Genomic DNA, 20,277 nt, shown 5'->3' with positions numbered 1-20,277 from the left:
AAGGTCTTTAGTAAGAGAGGCAGGAGAGAAGCATCTGATGCTTGCTTTTACCATCTTTTATGTGATTTGTATACTATTAGATCTTATGTTTTCAGCCTTTCCAGACAGGTGCCCACCATAATCTATTAAGTACAACATTGTTTCTTCAAGTTCTTCCATAAAGACATTCATTGGTCTTCCTTGAGGGAAGGGATCTTTGTGTTCGCTTTTTTTTCCTTTTTTTTTTCTCTGCTGTATTCCATCCACACACCTAGAAAATTGCCTGGCATGTAACAGGAGCTCAGTAAATATGTGTTGACTCATTGGAGATCCTGAGTTATTTACATTTTATGTATCAGGATAAAACCCGGTTCTTTTCAGAGAGGCCATAAAACATTGTAATAGGGAAGAACCTTTTGTATTCTATTACAAGTTACTCACTAAAGGGATGTTGCCTGTAAGTTTAAATTATACATAATGTGGCCCATCCTTTGGAACCCTGCTTCCCAGATACTGAGCATTAAGCTAAAATACCTTTGTTCAGCTCACAGGAAACATCCTGATCAGGCCCACCTGTGAATGACTGCAGGGAGGAAGAAATTAACCCATGCCCTCCGGAGGCTGATGAGAACCAGGAAGTGTTTGACTTTACTCCCTCCCCTTTTAGTATAAAAGGAGCCCGAATTCTAACTCAGGCAAGATGGTTCTTTGGGGCCCGAGGCCGCCATCTTGTCGGTCTGCTGGCTTTCCGAATAAAGTCGTTATTCTTTGCCCCAGCAATTCGTCTCTTGGTTATCTGCCTGTTGTGTGGTGAGTAGTACGAGCTTAGACTCGGTAACAACATCTTAGAGGAAAGCTTTACTGATAAAGCAAAGGATTGTGAAGAAATGGGTTTCTTTAAGGACTATTTAGCCTTGGGGAAGTCAGTCAAAATTGGCATCCCCTTCTCCTCAAAATCCTTCCTCTTTTAAGACCCCTTCAAATGCCAACCCTTCTCTGAAGCCTTCCACTGTTATATTTACCCCTGTTAGCATTATCTTTTTCACTTTTAGTATTTTTCGTGCATACCTTTTAGCACTTGAAGTCCTTGAGTGCAGGGATCATGAGTAATTCAACTTGGTTTCTCCAGTGTTACTTGGCACACATTAGGTTTTTTTAAATTAAGATTAAAGCAGCTTATTAATACTAAAACTTACACGCTTAAAAGGAAGTAATTGCCAAGGAATTCAAGACACTTTTATGAACATTGTTTTTCAGAAATTCATGCTTGTAGCACTCTGTGAAGAGTAACTGTTGATGTGCAAAGCCAGAACTGATGCTAAAAAAAAAACTGGCCCCTGTCTTCGGCAGATTATTTATTATCTGTTCTGTCTGAGAGCATCCACTGTCTTCTAAACAAACAAACAAACAAGCAAAAAAACCCTCCACAAATGGAAACTCCACAGTCCCCCTTTCTGTGTCGGGTAAAGAGATGTTCAGCACCCACTCTCGCTCAGCTGGGCCACTTTGCTCCCCAGTCTGCGTGATTCAATTCTGTCGATCAGGCCTCAGACTAGGTATCACCTCCTCCAGGAGTCTTTCCCTGACTGCACTTAGACCACCTGAAGTTACCTGGTGTGTGCCTTGACTGTCTGCTTCTCCACCGCTAGACTCTGAGCTCTATGAAGGCATGGACTGTGCTGTCTTGCTTTGTCCCTGGTGAAGAACAATGCCTGGGACTAGTTCCGGAGTGGTAGGAACTCAAGAAAGATGCATAACGTGGATAAATACATTATTTCATTTAATCCTCATTCAAAGAAAAAAAGCCCTCAAGATAAATATTACTACTTTCCCCTTTTACAGATGAAAAAACTAAACTCAGAGAGGTCACGGAACATCCTAAGATCACGATATGCTCAGTAAATGGCAGACATTAAGAATTCAGGCTCTCTCTGACAGTTCATGCTGAATATTTAATAAACGCTTGCCAGGTGAATGCGTGAATGTACTTCCAGTGTAAATATCACATTCCTGGCAGAATTTAACTCTGTCTTTACCGTAGGGTAGAGTTTGCCAAGTCGTCTTGCCTTTACAGGGAGTCAGGCCAGATGCTCTCTTTTCTTCCCTGCTGTGATTTCCATTTCTGCTAGCAAAGGAATAGTCTTGGAATAATGATGGTAGGGACTGCGGCACTGAATCCCCTCCTGCATCAAGGTAATTGCGCATGTGTGTGGTTAAATGGGCCTAGTCCTGTCAGCTTTAACTGACCACTCACATGGGGGAATAGAGCCCATCTCAGTGGGTCCGAACGGGCATTTGCTCATGATGTGCAGGATACAGGGTGAAGAATGAAATCAGACCTATATTATGAATTCTGGGAAAAGGACTACTTTTTTTTCTCAATTTTGACTTATTCCAATCTTAATTGCAGATAAGAACTAAGTCTTATCAGCTCACTGAGTTTTGACAGCATTGAAAATGGTAGTGATGCGGGACTTCCCTGGTAGTACAGTGGTAAGGATCTGCCTGCCAATGCAGGGGACACGGGTTCAAGCCCTGGTCCAGGAAGATCCCACATGCCACAGAGCAACTAAGCCCATGCACCACAACTACTGAAGCCAGCGTGCCTAGAGTCCGTACTCCGCAACAAGAGAAGCCACCACAATGAGAAGCCTGTGCACTGCAATGAAGAGTAGCCCCTGCTCGCCGCAACTAGAGAAAGCCCATGTGCAGCAATGAAGACCCAACGCAGCCAAAATAAATAAATAAGTTAATTACTTTAAAAAAAAAAAAAGAAAATGATAGTGATGGGTCAAGTACTTTTTGCCTCCTTGCTAAAAAAAAAAAAGAAGGAAAAAGAAGAAGAAGAAAGATAAACAGCACCTCTTGAAGAGTTGTGGCTACTTCTGTTGCTTTTGGCCCTTTCTCTAGTTTATTTTCCTTTTAACTTAGGGGTTGTCTGCTTAAATATGAAATCGAATCTTTTCTGATCCTTTCTTCTCTGTTTTCAGTTGCAGCTCCAATAGAAAAAACAATATCCAGTGAAAAAGCATCGAGCACTCCGTCTGCTGAGACACAAGAGGAGTTTGTGGATGATTTTCGAGTTGGGGAGCGAGTTTGGGTGAATGGGAATAAGCCTGGATTTATCCAGTTCCTGGGAGAAACCCAGTTTGCACCAGGCCAATGGGCCGGGATCGTTTTAGATGAACCCATAGGCAAGAACGATGGTTCAGTGGCAGGAATTCGGTATTTCCAGTGTGAGCCTTTAAAGGGCATATTCACCCGACCTTCCAAGTTGACGAGGAAGGTGCAGGCAGAAGATGAAGCCGACGGCCTGCAGACAACTCATGCTTCCAGAACGACTTCGCCTCTGTCCACTTCGACAGCCAGCATGGTGTCCTCTTCCCCAGCCACCCCCTCAAATATTCCCCATAAATTGCCCCAGCCTACTGCAAAGGAACCTTCAGCTACGTCTCAGATCAGCAACCTTACAAAAACCACCAGTGAATCTATTTCCAACCTTTCGGAGGCCGGCTCAATCAAGAAAGGAGAAAGAGAGCTCAAAATTGGAGACCGAGTATTGGTGAGTCCATAAACCTTCCAAGGTCGTTATGTTGACCTGAGTGAGGGGTTGAAATACACACATGCGGGCTCAGAATCTGTTCTGTAGGGATGACCATTCATTTATAGAGAAAGTAATCAGCTTTTCTGGTTCCGTTTATGTGTAAACATACAACAGATTAGAAACTGGCTACGTAGTTTGCGTGTAGTATATATAAGGGTAGGTTTGCAGGGATGGACTCTAGTTTTATCTTTCAGTTTAGTCAGAAGAATATTGAGTTTTTAGCTTGTAAATATTAAGGTAACTTTACTTGACAAAACAAGCTGAGAGGTGGACTTAGATGTTTTTAACAAAGGTTTTTTTCTTTCTTTCTGGTTTTTAATTTTTGCTTTAAGGATAGTGTGTGGGTAAATATGAGATCCTGTTTCTTTGAGTGTCTTGGAAAACTCAGAGATCACAGGATGTTATTTCAGAATTTCTCTGCCTTTTAAGTGATCAGGTTTAGGTCTAGGAAAAGAAAGGAGGGACTTCCCTGGCGGTCCAGTGGTTAAGAATCCACCTTCGGGGCTTCCCTGGTGGCGCAGTGGTTGAGAATCTGCCTGCTAATGCAGGGGACACGGGTTCGAGCCCTGGTCTGGGAAGATCCCACATGCCGCGGAGCAACTAGGCCCGTGAGCCACAATTGCTGAGCCTGCGCGTCTGGAGCCTGTGCTCCGCAACAAGAGAGGCCGCGATAGTGAGAGGCCCGCGCACCGCGATGAAGAGTGGCCCCCGCTTGCCACAACTAGAGAAAGCCCTCGCACGAACTGAAGACCCAACACAGCCAAAAATAAAAGAAATAAATAAATAAAGTAGCTATAGAAATGCTTGTGAATTATAATGATAGCTTCATAATTTCAAATTTAAAAAAAAAAAAAAAAAAAAAAGAATCCACCTTCCACTGCAGGCGACGCGGGTTGATCCCTGGTCGGGGAACTGAGGTCCCACGTGCTGAGGGGCAACCAAGTCCGTGCGCTCTGGAACCTGCGCACCACAACTAGAGAGAAGACTGTGCACGGCAGCTAGGACCCGATGCAGCCAAATAAATAAATAAATAAATATTAAGAATAAAAAAGGAAATGTACTGTAGTTTCTTTTTTTTTTTTTTTTTTTTTTTTACTAATAAGCAGGAAACAATGTATAAGGTCTACATGCTATACATTCTAGAACCCCTGAATGACACAATGACTGATTTATTCTTTTTTTGTTTGTTTGTTTTTTTTTTAGAAATTCACGTTCTTTTATTTATTTATTTATTTATTTATTTATTTGTGACTGTGTTGAGTCTTCGTTCCTGTGCGAGGGCTTTCTCTAGTTGCGGCAAGCGGGGACCACTCTTCATCGCGGTGCGCGGGCCTCTCACTGTCGTGGCCTCTCCTGTTGCGGAGCACAGGCTCCAGACGCGCAGGCTCAGCAGTTGTGGCTCACGGGCCCAGTTGCTCCGTGGCATGTGGGATCTTCCCAGACCAGGGCTCGAACCCGTGTCCCCTGCATTGGCAGGCAGATTCTCAACCACTGCGCCACCAGGGAAGCCCTTTTTGTTTGTTTTAAATGAGAGGCAGTGTAGCAGTGCTAAAAACACAAGCTGAGTCCAGCTCTGCCTTTGTGACCTCAGCAAGTTATTTAACTTCTTAGTTTTCTCATCTATGAAAATGAGGTTGAATAACAGTGCTAACATCTAACATTGTTGTGAGGATTAAATTAGATGATGCATATAACATTCTTAGCAGTGCCTGGTATCCAGTCAACACTCAAGAAAAGGTAGCTTTTTTTTTTTTTTAAACAGCAGAACCTTATTTATTTATTTATTTATTTATTTATTTTATTTTATTTTATTTTATTTTATTTATTTATTTATTTATTTATTTGCCACACCATGCGGCTTGTGGAATCTTAGTTCCCTGACCAGGGATTTCAGTCCTAGGCCCTCGGCAGTGAAAGCACCAAGTCCTAACCACTGGACCGCCAGAGAATTCCCAAGAAATGGTAGCTGTTTTTCTCACTGATGAAAATTTAAAGCTATTCTCTGACTTTTTCCAACACTTTGGTCAGTTCAGTTCAAGGCATGACGTTTGTCTGAAGTCTTTGACCCTGTGCTCTTCAGTTTCCTTTGTATCCGTAAAAATTCCATCAGTCTTGGAGGCTTACAGTAATATAATGGGAAAAAAAAGAATGGCTGTTAGCCTTTAGAATGTCCCGTGCATCTCGTTTAATGTGTCAGCAGTATATGGAGTAGCCCCCATAGAATTGGTGAAGAAACAGAGGTTCTAAGAACTACAATCGCTTGCCCGAGGTCATACACCCTGAAGAGTGGTGCTTCTGCAATTTAAATGTAGGTATTTTTACTCCAGAACCTGTTATGTCGAGCTGATGATAGCATAATTTTGAAATTGGAAGTTTTTGTGATTTTTTTTGTCCTACAGACGAGGAAACTTAAGCCCCGAAAAAGGAAGTGACTCCCTATCGTCAAATAGCGCGTTCACTATAGGTTTTAGATTTAGAACTTGGGACTTCTGTCTCCCAGTCCTGTAGCATCATGAATCTAGAAGGCCCCATGCACCTGTGGGAACCCTTTAATACCTGTTACCTTCAAGGGAGTCCTTCTGGATCTCTTAGTTTCAAGGTCAGTAGGTTCCTTCTTCTGGTTATAATAGTCATGAGTTTTAGCAGTTGATGCTTCAGAACTTAGAGCATCATTTCAGTATGGCAGTGCTCTGCGGCTCAATCTCATACTCACTTGCTATACCAATTTTTTTTTTTTTTTTTTTAAACCACGCTGAGCGGCTTGTGGGATTTTAGTTCCACCACCAGGGGTTGAACCTGGGCCCTCGGCAGTGAGAGCATGTATCCTAACCACTGTTGCGGTGAAGGTTTTTTTTTTTTTTTTTTTTGTTTTTGTTTTGTTTTTTTTTTTAATTTTTATTTATTTATTTATTTATTTATTTATTTATTTTATTTTTGGCTGTGCTGGGTCTTTGGTTCGTGCGAGGGCTTTCTCCAGTTGCGGCAAGTGGGGGCCACTCTTCATCGCGGTGCGGGGACCGCTCTTCATCGCGGTGCGCGGGCCTTTCACTATCGCGGCCCCTCCCGTCGCGGGGCACAGGCTCCAGAAGCGCAGGCTCAGCAGCCGTGGCTCACGGGCCCAGCCGCTCCGCGGCATGTGGGATCCTCCCAGACCAGGGCTCGAACCCGTGTCTCCTGCATTAGCAGGCAGATTCTCAACCACTGCGCCACCAGGGAAGCCCATGCGGTGAAGGTTTTTTGATGCTTACTCTTCTTTTCAGTTTTTACTGATGTTTACTTCCCCTCCCCCCTCCTCCACTTTTTACTGTATAGATATTGCTGCCATGAATGCCATTTAAAATTTTTTGTGTGTATCTCTCTTACTTTCCTAGGATAAATTTATAGTGGTGGAATTACTAGGTCAAAGGGCCTAAAAATATTTAAGACTTATGGTACTTATTTATCTAGTAAGCTTTGGTTAAATCAGAAACCTGTTACCTTAGCACAGGACAGCTTTGTAGGTTAGACTGCAGGTTGTATGCAGTTCCATTCTAAGTGCTTAGCTGTAAATGAAATGGATAACGTACGGCACGCTTTCAAAACAAGTAGCTCTCCTTTTCCACCAGAGTAAGAAACAGTTGATTAAATTACTAGTCAAGTATTGTGCTGCTTGGCTGATAAAACAGACAAAATGATAAGGTCCGGATGGTTTAGCTTACAACAAAAGGCTTCCATGAGGATGTAAGGATTAAAGTGGACCTGAAGGAGAGTAGGAATTGGCCAGGCAGAGCAATGGTAGTGGCAAGAGGGAACATTCTAGCAGAGGGATTGGCAAACTCCCCAGATGGGAGGGAGTTGGCACGTTTGGGGAAGTGGCCAGTGTCATTCCCCACAGGCGGAGGAGCCCATAGGGGTAGGAGATGAGACTCATTCACTAGGTGGTGTCTGCAGGGACTGGTGACATAGGGCCTGTAAGTTTAGGCCACGTTAAGGATTTTGATTTTGACCTTAGGAGCAACAAGAGTGATAAGTGATGTGATTAGATTTGTAGTTTGGAAAGATCGCTCCAGCTGCTTCGTAAAGAATAGATCAGAGGTGGTTGAAAGTGGATTTGGGGTGACCGTTCTTTGAAGAAGTTGGATGTTGAAGGAGAGTAGAGCTGTCAGGCTGGTGCTGGAGGAGTGTTGGATCTAGGGAAGGTGTTTTCTAAAGATGGCAGAGTCCGGGGTGTTTGCATCCTGCCTAAAATGATCTGGACCAGAGGAACAGGGTGCAGATACAGTGGGGGGGATCAGTGTTGGGATGAGGGTCCTGGGAAGAGGTGGCACCCCGGGCGCACACCACGGGGATTGCTTTGCCTTCGATTGAGACGCACGGAGATTTCCTCCATTTTTATAGTAAGGAAGGAGGAGAATCTGCAGATGCACGTTGGTTTGTAGAGGCTTGAAGGGTGTATTTGTAGGAAAATTTTAATTACATGTGCAAAACTAGCATACTTGGAACAGAATTTGAATCTCTAAGTGTTAAGTCTAATGAGAGTGTTTTTAGAGGCAGTAAAACTTTTTACTGTTTTGGTTAGTATTTCTAGGAGAAATGAAAGGAGTACCTTAGAATCACAGTATTTTAGATCTGGAAAGGCTCTTTGAGATCAACAGATGCCTCTTTTTGCTTAGAATACTGAAGCCCAGAGAAGAAATGCAACTTGCCTCAGGTCGTATGTGATGTACGTGTACACATATCATTATGGCCTCTTGTTCCCAGTTAATATGTTTTTTCTACTTTAATGTGCTGCCTTGGTTAATAGAAATCTTTGATTTAGGAATGTAAAACATTTTTACTTCAAAATTCATGTATAAAGGGAATTAGATTTAGAAATCTGAAATATTTGATTGGAATTCTCCTAATTAAAGAAAACTTCTGTTGGCAACCTAAATGTACATCAGTGGATGAGTGGGTAAAGATGTGGTATATATATACAATGGAATATTACTCAGCCATAAAAAAGAATGAAATCTTGCCATTGGCAACAACATGGATGGACCTAGAGGGTATTATGCTAAGTGAAATAAGTCAGAGGAAAGGCAAATATCATATGATTTTCCTTGTATATGTGGAATCTAAAAAAATGAAACAAACCAACACACATAATGAAACAGAAACAGACTCATTCATGGATACAAAGAACAAACTGGTTCTGCCAGAGGGGGGTGGTGGGGAGTGGGCGAATTAGGTGAAGGGGATTAAGAGGTACAAACCTCCAGTTATAAAATAAGTAAGTCACAGGGATGTCATGTACAGCATAGGGAAGGTAGTCAATAATATTGTAATAACTTTGTATGGTGATAGACAGTTACTAGAATTTTCCTGGTGATCATTTCGTAACATATGAATCAGGTCCCCACGTTGCACTCCTGAACCAATGTGACGTTGTAAGTCAGTTATGCTTCAGTAAAAAAAATTCCAATAGAACTAAGATCGTTAGGTCACTGTTATGTGAGGAGCGGTATAGAATATTCCCAGTCCCGCCCCCAGCGCCCTCGTGGCGCCTTCCACGTGGAACGAGCACAGAGAGGGCAGGAGTGGAGGCTGCCTTCTCCACGCAGCTCTCTCCAGTTCTTGCTGTCATCGCGGGAAGAGCAGGAAAGCGGATTTCTGCATCAGGTGTGAGGTTTAGCTCAATGACCTCTTGAAGATCGAGGTGGGAGCTCCTGAGCTATGACTGTATTGGGCACTCCCATCTTGCAGGAGGCAGTCAGGGCCTGGGGAAGCCTGTCCTCGCCCCCCTCCGCGCTCGTGGTCCTCAGTGGGGTGGATGAGCTGGGTCAAGGAGGGTCAGTTGGAGCTGCTTGTAACAAACCCACCTGCCTCCTTCCCATCTCTCTCTGGCCCCTCTGTTTTCCCATTTGTCCTCATGAATATTCCACAGATCTCCTTAGCTGAAGATTGCTTTCATCTGTCTTGTGGCATGAGCTGCTTTGGGCCGATGCAGCGGTTCAGCTGACTCTCAGAGACTCACCTCTTTCCAGACTGGGAATCCCTGGGATGACCAATTACTCTGAATGTTTTTGAGATGGTCTTGCTGCATTTTCGGGTGTAGGCACTATTTCAGGGATGTGATGTCAGGTTCTCGAGAACTTGACTGACTTCCAGCCGTTCTGTTTCAACATGGTTGTCTCCATGTCCGGTACTGTATGTTCTATGCTGAATTCTTAGCTTATGACCAAGTATGAGAAGGAGACTTTTTAGGCTTTTGTTTTTAAAGGGACAAGCTTTATCTTTCTACGAGCTGCTCCCAGGGCTCTTAAACTAAGAATCCTATAGTGTAAATCTGTAGGTCTTTTGGATGCTGTGAAAGGGAAAAACATCTTCCTGAGATTTAAAAAAAAATCTTATTTATAAGTTATTTTGCTTGTGTTTGAGTCTAAATAACTACAGTTCATTTAGTATGTACTTTTCTGTGTCTTCATTTGTTCAGCATTATTTGTGAGACTTATTATAACATGTAAATTTAAAACAAACATATAGTGGGATCATATTATATACACACCATTTTACAGTATACTTTGATAGATTTGGGGCATTTCTATGCTAGTAAATACAACTCTTCATTTAAAATAATAAGCTGCTGTTTGGTATCACACTGTTTGGGGCACCTAATTTAATCATAGACATTTAGATTGCTCCCAGCCTTTTTTCCCTAGAAATGAAATTTCTGAGTCAAAGAATATATAAATATTTTAAATCATAATAAACATTGCCAAAGTACAGTCCAAAAAGCTGTTACCATTTTATGTTCCCACAAAGTGTGTACAAGTATGCCCTTTGTAATAATTTGATTTCTTCTGTTTTTCTCGGTCTTCTTACCAGTGACTTATAACCCCCAAATCTACAAGTCTGGTTGTGATATTGCTCTCATATTGGGCGTTTGTTCATCATGTACCTGGGGGGTTCTTGGGCTCTTTTTGATTGGGGTGCTTGAGCTCTAGGGAAGCTGTTCTTTACACAGTGACCTCTCCTTCCCTTGATTGCTGACAGAGTAGTTGTTAGTAGAAGGATCTGTTATTTTGTATGGCCCAAGGTTGAGAAGACTCCAGATGTTCACATTATGTTAACTCTTTCTGGACACCTTGGCTGAATGTTGAGATCTTTTCCAGCACCACAGTCTTAGCCTAATTCCTTTGCAGTGAGGATTGCTGCAGATTTGAATCATTTTTTCTGATTTTAGTTTTCCTTTTTTTTTTTTTTCATTTTCAGTTTCCATAGCCTTAAATCTTACTCAGCATAGCCTTGTAGGGCTGTCTGGGAAGGAACGCAGAGAATCACACTGTTGATGAGAAGCGAGATTCGGCAGCTTCCTTCTCTCTGCACACAGCCGGGTTCAGTAGAGCCACTTCTTAGGTCATAGCTGATAGCAGTGTTCCTCTTCCTGCTCACTGCTTTCAGCTGTGAGAGGGTAGGATTCGTGTGCTTTTGCCATTTTCACTCTTGAGGCTTGGGAATGCATAAACTCATCCATCTGCCCGTTGGATTTCATGTCTTTGGTTTTATGACCCATCCTCCTCTCTCCAGCCCCATTGTCCTGCGCTGCCTTGAATTAAGCCATCATCCTCTTCATCTGGACCCCCAGACTGCTGTCCATGCTGCTAGCCTCGTCTCTCCTGGGTTCTGGTCTTCACACAATTACAGAGTGATGCACCTGACACGTGGATCTCATCACGCTGTTCTCCTGTGTGGTGGTGCCCTGTCTGCCTACACCAGTGCTGTTTTCACAGTGCTGGGGGTTTTCTACGGGGCTCAGTACCTGGGCACTGGCTGATCAGTGTGAAATTAGGTTCTTTTTGCAAACCTAAGACAGTATCTTTACACCAGACATGTCAAAGCTGGTATCTCTGCCTTGAGGACTTTGTGTAGGCTCTTGAGGAGGCAGCTTATGCTGTCTAGCTTTGGGACTTAAAGAGAGGAAAGTTTGACCACTGCCCAGGCCAGAGTCTAATGTTAGAATGCCTGTTGCTAGATCACATCTTCTAACTTTTAATACTGCTTCTGTGAATTCTTTAAGCATAATTACAAAAATGTCTTGAGGCTGAGACTCTTTGTAGCTTCTGAAACATATAGATTAGAAAAGCAAACTTTGCTAATACCGTTTTGGTCAAGTGGGGTACTTTTTGATCTCAGTGCTTTAAAAGAATGTGACTCTGGCAATTAAATATTCTGCTCTTTTATCACCTCAGGGCTAGTAGAGGTTATTTTTTTTTTTTTTTTGGTTCCCATTAAATGTTTAAACAGTTACAAATGGATTTTTTAAAAGATTTATTTATTATTTATTTATTTTTCTTTTATGGCTGTGTCGGGTCTTTTGTTTTAATAGCAATAGTTTAATTAATTAATTTTTGGCTGCGTTGGGTCTTCGTTGCTGCGCGCGGGCTTTCTCTAGTTGCGGCAGGTGGGGGCTACTCTTTGTTGCGGTGCGTGGGCTTCTCATGTGGTGGCTTCTCTTGTTGCAGAGCACGGGCTCTAGGCGCGCGGGCTTCAGTAGTTGTGGTGCACAGGCTCAGTAGTTGTGGCTCGCGGGCTTAGTTGCTCCACAGCATGTGGGATCTTCCTGGACTAGGGCTCGAACCTGTGTCCAGATTCTTAACCAGTTAACATTCTTAACCACTGTGCCACCAGGGAAGTCCCCCTCTATGTATTTAAAATGATCTTTTCATTTATTTATTTGTTCATTGCCCATCTCCCCCTGGCCAGAATTTAGGCTCCATGAGAGTCTGGAAACTTTCTGTCTCGTTCACCGTCTTTTCCCCAGCACTTAGAACAGTGCCTGGCACACAGTAGGCATTCATAAAATATTGTCAAAAGAATCAGAGGGGGAAAAAAAAAAAAAGAATCAGAGGGTTTTAAATACTGTTGTCACATTATACCCTTAAAGGAGAGAAGTAACATTGTAAAGTATGACGAGATGCAATTAGGACCCGTGGATAAAGACCGGGCCAGGCGGATCTTAGCTTTCTTGCAGGAGTTGCCCAGTGGAGCTGCCCTAAGCTGGATTGCTCTCTAGTTGAGGTAGTATAAAATATGGCCATCATCATCTCACAGGTGATTAAGTTTTAAGTCAGGGCTAAATTTGTATCGGTAAATACCAATTAGCCATATTTACCTTTTTAAATTAAGCTACTTAACTTACAATATGGCAGATGAGAAGCCACCTCACAAAATTCAGTAGCTCACGAAACCCCTGTGGAACAGTCCCTCATTACCACTCACTGGACATTTTATAGCTTTATAAATTGAGGCACAGTGGGGTTAAATGGCTTGTTTGAGATTTGATGAATAGATGGGAGAGTTGAGAGAGGATGAAAGGTTTCCTTTTTCCTGTTTGTGGACCCATTCATCAGCCCAGCAGAATTCTTTCTTTTTTAATATTTATTTATTTATTTATTTGGCTGTGCCAGGTCTCAGTTGCAGCACACAGGATCTATTTTAGTTGTAGCATGTGGAGTCCTTAGTTGTGGCACACGGGCTGTTAGTTGTGGCATGTGGGATCTAGTTCCCTGACCAGGGATGGAACCCGGGCTCCTTGCATTGGGAGCGTGAAGTCTTAGCTACTGGACCACCAGGGAAGTCTCCAGCAGAATTTATCAGTGTTCTTATTTTTCCAAAGAGTTTACAAGACGGGTGTCTGTCTCTGTTCCCACAGCATTTTGTAGAAACCTCTTAAAGTGCTTATCACTTTTCAATAGAAATATTTGCTTGAATTTTTCTGTCAGTGGCCAACACTGTATTCTGTTTATATTTGTATCCTAAGGGCCCAAGCACTCAGGAAATATATATTGAATGAATGAATGAGAACTTAAAAACATGAGATTTGCTAAAGCCTGAGCACAGCTAGGTTTTTCTTTAGCTGAGTTTCTAGTTTAAATTAATTTGGTCTCCAGTAGTGACTTCTAACTTTGACTTAGGTTGACCACAGTGTTATGAGTTATATATATATATATTCTGAAAGTAAAGAGAATGAATGGTAGTTACTTGTGTTTGCCATAGGGATTCATTTTTTTGTTTTTTGTTTCAATGTTGTAAAACTTTTTATCTTTAATAATCTTGATATCTGGGACTTCCCTGGTGGTGTAGTGGTTAAGACTCTGTGCTCCCAATGCAGGGGGCCTGGGTTCGATCCCTGGTCAGGGAACTAGATCCCACATGCATGCCGCTACTAAGAGTTCCCATGCCACAGCTAAGGAGCCAGCGAGCTGCAACTAAGACCCAGTGCAACCAGATGAATAATAAATAAATAAATATTAAAAAAAAAATCCTGATATCTGCCCCTAAAACATAGATTTGAAAATTGTGGCTTATACTTAATGTAAATGCACATACTATAATACTCTGGGTTCTCTGGAACACATGAGAAGTAAAACTTAACTTTATAAAATCATGTTTAAATGCTTAGAAAAAAATTTGACTGTAAAATGATTAAGTAGAAAAGTGAGTGATTTTGGATGTGACTTTCTGTCTGTGTTAAAGATATTTTGAATAATTACTAAGGATCTTTTACAGGGGAAAGGAAAGCATATTATCTGTTATATGAGTCAAGAATTTCAAGTTAGGTGAGAGAAAAAGTATAAGAAAACTGCCCATTCTAGGAACTAGTAATCATCCATTTGAAACAAACTTTATGGCTTTTTTTTTTTTTTTTTTTCCGGGGTAGATGTATGTTCTGTTACCTGCATTTAGAGAAAAAGTTGCTGATCTGTTTGTGGTAATTTGTTATAAAGCTTCTGATCTGAGTGAAGCCATGGTTTGTTTGGAGAATTTACTGCCCACAGCCTGTTAGACGCCTCTTGGAAAAACAATTGTCATGACAGTAACTGAGACTCACCCCCAAAGAATTCAACAGATTATCTGGAAAGATTGCGTCATCTTTAACTAATGTGCTGTGTTCTGCTCATGTGATACTGGTTCGTCTGCTGCTCTGAAAGGTGTGTAAGAGGACAGAGAAAACAGAGGCCAATTTTATATAGGTTACTATTCATACATTCCATGGTTACCAATAAGAGTGCTAAAAAGTCCAATTTGCCAGATCTAGAACTAGTACTTTCCTTAGCATGGACACACTGGCTGCTAACATATAGCAGACTCTCACACTATCTGTCAGACACTGACTGAACAGTTTTATGTGGATTATTTTATTTAATCTTCACAGCAATCCTGTAATTATCGCCAGTTTACTTATGAGGAAGCTAAGATTGACTGATTGATTTATGGCTGCATTGGGTCTTAGCTGCAACACGTAGGCTCTTTGTTGTGGCTCAAGGGCTTCTTTCTAGTTGTGGCATGCAGGCTTAGTTGCCCCGCGGCATGTGGGATCTTAATTCCCCGACCAGGGATCGAACCTGCATCCCCTGCATTGAAAGGCAGATTCTTTTTTTTTTTTTTTTTAATTTATTTATTTATGGCTGTGTTGGGTCTTCGTTTCTGCGGGAGGGCTTTCTCTAGTTGTGGCAAGTGGGGGCCACTCTTGATCGCGGTGCGTGGGCCTCTCATTATCGTGGCCTCTCTTGTTGTGGAGCACAGGCTCCAGACGCACAAGCTCAGTAATTGTGGCTCACGGGCCTAGTTGCTCCGCGGCATGTGGGATCTTCCCAGACCAGGGCTCGAACCCGTGTCCCCTACATTGGCAGGCAGATTCTCAACCACTGCGCCACCAGGGAAGCCCGAAAGGCAGATTCTTTTTTTTTTTTTTTTTTTTTTTTTCGAAAGGCAGATTCTTAACCACTGGACCACCAGGGAAGTTCTGAAACTAAGATTTAGAAACTAAGCAACTTGACTAATTCATAGACAGAGCTGGCATTTGAATTTGTCCAACTTGGAGCCCATGCTTACTTAGTCTGTGTTAGCATATTTCTTCCTTTGCTCTCTTCTGAGCCATCAAATTCAGCCTCAGCCACTGGATATCTTTTTCCTTTTGTTGGTTTACATGGAAAAATGGCCTTTTCTGTGTAGTTCCCTACGGAGAAGGTCACCTTTCATTTCTTCAGCAGATGTTTGTTGAGTGTCTCCTGCTGTGCACTGTGGATTGCGGTGCTGGACACAACGGTTCCCGCGTGGAGTTTTCTCCGGCCTCCAACTCCATCTTTCCTCAGTGACACCTGTCATGACACCAGGACGTTTCTGAACTGTCCAGGGGCTGCCTGCCCTCTGTCACCGTTCACACGCTCTCCTGCCTAGAGTAAATTAAACTGTAACTGCTTTGGTTCCTTAAATCAGTTTCACAAAGAGTTTGTCTTTCAGAGGAAAAGTATATAGCTTTGAGACTTTAACGTTTTCCATCTTCAGCAAAGCTTAAATAGAGCTGGAAAAAAATGTGTATCATCCCAAACTCATAGAAAACTATATTCAGAGAAAAATTAGCACCAAATAGCTTTGGTATTAAAAAGCAAATTAGTATTGGTCTTAAGAAGTTAGGAAGGAAAGAGTAATAAACCACAAGGAAGTGGGAAAAAAGGAAATAGTGAGATAAAAAGTGAATTAAATAAAATAGAGAACATTAAAAACAAAAAGGAAAGACTGAAAAGCTGGTTCCTTGTGAAGATCGATAAAATAAGTTACCTTCCCAAGGTAAATCTACATTTAACACAATCCCACTGGACTTTTTTTTTTTTAATTAACCAAAATGATTTTTAAATTTATTAAATCAATAAACCTACATAACCTAAATGTCTCCCAGTGGAGGCTGATTTAATAAACTGGAGTGAATCCGTATAGTGGAATGACGTGCAATTGTAAACACAAGGAGGGCGTTCTCTGTGTCTTGATGTGGAGTAAAGCGAGGTGCAGGGCAGCTCAGGTAGTACAGGTGCAAGAGAGCTCATTTTTTGTGTGTAAAAATGAAAGGGAGGAGTAAAAATACGAATTAACGTTTCATTTTTTAAAAAAATGTATTTATTTATTTTTGGCTGTGTTGGGTCTTCGTTGCTGCGCGTGGGCTTCCTCTAGTTGCGGCGAGTGGGGGCTACTCTTCATTGCGGTGCGTCGGCTTCTCATTGCGGTGGCTTCTCTTGTTGAGGAGCACAGGCTCTAGGCACGTGGGCTTCAGTAGTTGTGGCACACGGGCTCAGTAGTTGTGGCGCACAGGCTTAGTTGCTCCGCGGCATGTGGGATCCTCCCGGACCAGGGCTCGAACCTGTGTCCCCTGCATGGGCAGGCAGATTCCTAACCACTGCGTCACCAGGGAAGCCCCAGCATTTGCCTTTATATGCATAAAGAAATGCTGGGAGGAGGATACACTATACATCAATAGCAGTGGCTACCTGTGATGGGGAGGGTGGGATAGTTAGGGACAGGAGTTTAGTAAGAGAGGCTTTTCCCTGGATACATACTTACATTTAAAAGTTTTTTAACCATGAGAATGTATTCGCTATTCAAGAATTAATTCATTATAAAGAATTACTTTTTTAATCAGTAAGAAAAAGGTGAACATCCCAAACGAAAAATGAGTAAGGTACATATCGTGATACATCTGTACTGTGGATATTAAACAGCTGCCATAAAATAGCAGGGAAAATGAACCAAAATGTCAGCAGTGACTGTCCCTGGGTGTTGAGATTACAGGAATAACATTTATTTTTTGTTCATAATGTTCTTAATTGCCTGAGGTGACTCGCCTCTTGTATAATTGGGGAATTTTTTTTTAATTAAGGAAAAAGAGGGAATTCCCTGGTGGTCCAGTGGTTAGGACTCTGTGCTTTCACTGCCGGGGCCCAGGTTCGAGCCCTGGTTGGGGAACTAAGCCCCGCGAGCCATGAGGCTCAGCCAAAAAATTTTAAAAAAAGAAGCTTAGGGCTTCCCTGGTGGCGCAGTGGTTGAGAGTCTGCCTGCTAGTGCAGGGGACACGGGTTCGCGCCCTGGCCTGGGAGGATCCCACATGCCACGGAGCGGCTGGGCCCGTGAGCCACAACTGCTGAGCCTGCGCGTCTGGAGCCTGTGCTCCGCAACAAGAGAGGCCGCAATAGTGAGAGGCCCGCGCACCGCGATGAAGAGTGGCCCCCGCTTGCCGCAACTACGGGAAGCCCTGGCACAGAAACGAAGACCCAACATAGTAATCAATCAATCAATAAATAAATCTTTTAAAAAAAAAAAAAGAAGCTTAGCTAAAAGTAAGAAAATCAGTATTCTGAAGAATAATAGTAGTAAGGGAAACCAGCACTAGGAAACATCATGCAGGTTGTGAAGTAGCAGTAATCAAAATTCCAGGGCAGTAGCACAGATATTGAACTTTTGAAACTGTAAAAAGACTCAGATCTGTTCTTATGTGCATGTCAGAGAGAATATGATAAAATGAGTATTTGAAGTAGAAAAATAATGGCAAAGGAAGAAGTAATAAATGCTGATGGGATAATTTTGGAAATAATGTTTGCATGTTATATCAAACAACAGCTGGGACAAAGAGACATTTAAAAAGATTCACAGCTTTGAACAGTTCACATAAAATAAAATGTGAAGAACAGTCATTTTAATAGTTGTGAAGAAATGGAGAGCCTCACGGCGGAAAATATCAATATTTTAAATATTTTAAAGAATTTACATTTCACGTGTGTGGATGTGTGAGTATTTGTCTTTAATATGTATGTGTTATTGCTTTACCTGGATAATGATGTAAAGGAAGTTTGGGAACATAAACACAGCAATTGTTACAGTGGATTATGCATGAATTTTGTTTTTCTTTAATGATGTAGGGGTTTTATTTTTGTAGCAAATATTTATTTTGAAGCAGGAACCTCCCTCTGGAGTAATAAGGTATTTTTTTAATTCGACTAAATGTTGATGACTGCACATCACCTAGGCTATTTCATTATTGGACTATCTCAGGTATCGGATCACTCTGGCGACAGAAGCCACCCAGGTGAACTTTGCTAACCTTTGGAGAGAACTCTTTGAAGAGTTGGAGAGGAGGTTAAGAGAAGAGCTGCTTATAGAAATGATGGAACACAGTACTGGCTGCAACTGCAAAGGATTAAGCTGTGAAACTGTAATCATGTTCATCTCTTCCTTTTAACGTTCTCTTCTTCCAGGTTGGTGGCACGAAGGCTGGCGTCGTCCGGTTTCTTGGGGAGACAGACTTCGCCAAGGGGGAGTGGTGTGGTGTGGAGTTGGATGAGCCTCTTGGGAAGAACGATGGGGCTGTCGCTGGAACAAGGTTTGTTTGCAGTTGAAATCTCGTCTCCCTCTTGCATGTAAAGGTGCTCAAGCCGATCCCACCAACCGTGTATAATAAAATGGACGTGAGTGGCTTTTTTTTTATAAAAGGTTTGCATTTTTTAAAAAAATTTATTTATTTATGGCTGTGTTGGGTCTTCGTTTCTGCGCGAGGGCTTTCTCCATTTGTGGCAAGCGGGGGCCACTCTTCATCGCGGTGCGCGGGCCTCTCACTATCGCAGCCTCTCTTGTTGCGGAGCACAGGCTCCAGACGCGCAGGCTCAGTAGTTGTGGCTCGCGGGCTTAGTTGCTCCGCGGCATGTGGGATCTTCCCAGACCAGGGCTCAAACCCGTGTCCCCTGCATTGGCAGGCGGATCCTGAACCACTGCACCACCAGGGAAGCCCTATCTATTTATTTTTAAGACTTTTTTTTTTTTTTAGAGCAGTTTTAGGTTCACAGCAGAATTGAGAGGAAGGTACAGAGATATCCCTCCTCTACCCCCTGCCCCACACATGCACAGCCTCCCCCATTATCAACATCCTCCACCCAAGTGGTCCATTTATTACAGCTGATGAACCTATATTGACACATCATTATCCCCCAAAGTCTGTAGTTTATATTACAGTTTATTCTTGGTATACATTCTATGGATTTAGACAAGTGTGTAATGACATGTTTCTACAAATATAGTATCATCTATAGTGTTTTCATTTTATTTTTCAAAATAGAAAGGAAGTACTATATCATCCTTTTGGCTGCTCTCCCTTTGATAGCAGTCAACGTCTGAATGAGTTTCTGGGCGTTGGAGCGTAGGGGGAGTGAGGAGAAGGAAGCTGCTCTTGTTAGGACGAGAACGCAAAATGTGTCTTTATATCTGGTGACAAGGATTCCGTCCTGTGGCAAGAGAACTGACGGCAGGCACACCTATTCCACTGTGAGGATAACCCCACTCTCACCTCCCAGGGATAGCGTGGGAGTTAAGTCATGCAGATGAATGCAAGAGGCGTTTCCCACACTTCAGATGCTTTGAAGGCCTTGGGCACAGTTGTGGTCTCTGATGCATTATTGTTAGTAGTATAAAGTGTTGTAGTTAACATTTTACTTATAAAATGTTTACAGACTGATTATAAGCGTATAGGTCTTATGTACCAAATACAATAATAATGCCTTGAGGAGATTAAAAAAAATCTCTTAGTGCTGCAATGATTATGAAGCCATATCATTGATATCCTTGATATTAAGATGTTATAATTCACTAGAGTCGTGAGATCTCCAAGTGTCAGTACTAGTTGATACTACTCCACCTTTACTTGAGTGAACCTGCCAGAGTTAGGTGCTTGTTTGATTTCTCTTGCCCTTTGTTTGGCAAGGTTTTATGAAGTGAGATCACTCCTCTGCTGTGTGTTTATCAGATAGTAGAAATACCTTCCCTTTGCTTAGAATCTTAGTAACAGATGAGTGATTCCATCTCTGTGTATCATACTGTTATTTCCTAGTGTGTTTTCTAAAACATTATTGTGGGGC

General features: G+C 42.3%; 1 protein-coding gene across 6 annotated transcripts in view; it reads left to right on the top strand.

The window, feature by feature from the left end:
- The window catches only part of CLIP1 (CAP-Gly domain containing linker protein 1), a 126,136-nt gene that overhangs the window by 37,516 nt on the left and 68,343 nt on the right, over window positions 1-20,277 (top strand). For all 6 annotated transcript variants that reach the window (XM_057527302.1, XM_057527301.1, XM_057527299.1 and 3 more), the window contains exons 3-4: window positions 2,970-3,541; window positions 18,628-18,752. In XM_057527302.1, the coding sequence (XP_057383285.1) occupies window positions 2,970-3,541; window positions 18,628-18,752 (697 nt within the window). The remainder of the gene's footprint in view (window positions 1-2,969; window positions 3,542-18,627; window positions 18,753-20,277) is intronic.

Source organism: Balaenoptera acutorostrata, chromosome 13 (assembly GCF_949987535.1).
Source record: "Balaenoptera acutorostrata chromosome 13, mBalAcu1.1, whole genome shotgun sequence".
Classification (NCBI taxonomy): domain Eukaryota; kingdom Metazoa; phylum Chordata; class Mammalia; order Artiodactyla; family Balaenopteridae; genus Balaenoptera; species Balaenoptera acutorostrata.
Note: the sequence above shows the minus strand (reverse complement) of the source record. Positions and strands in the feature narration are given on the sequence as shown.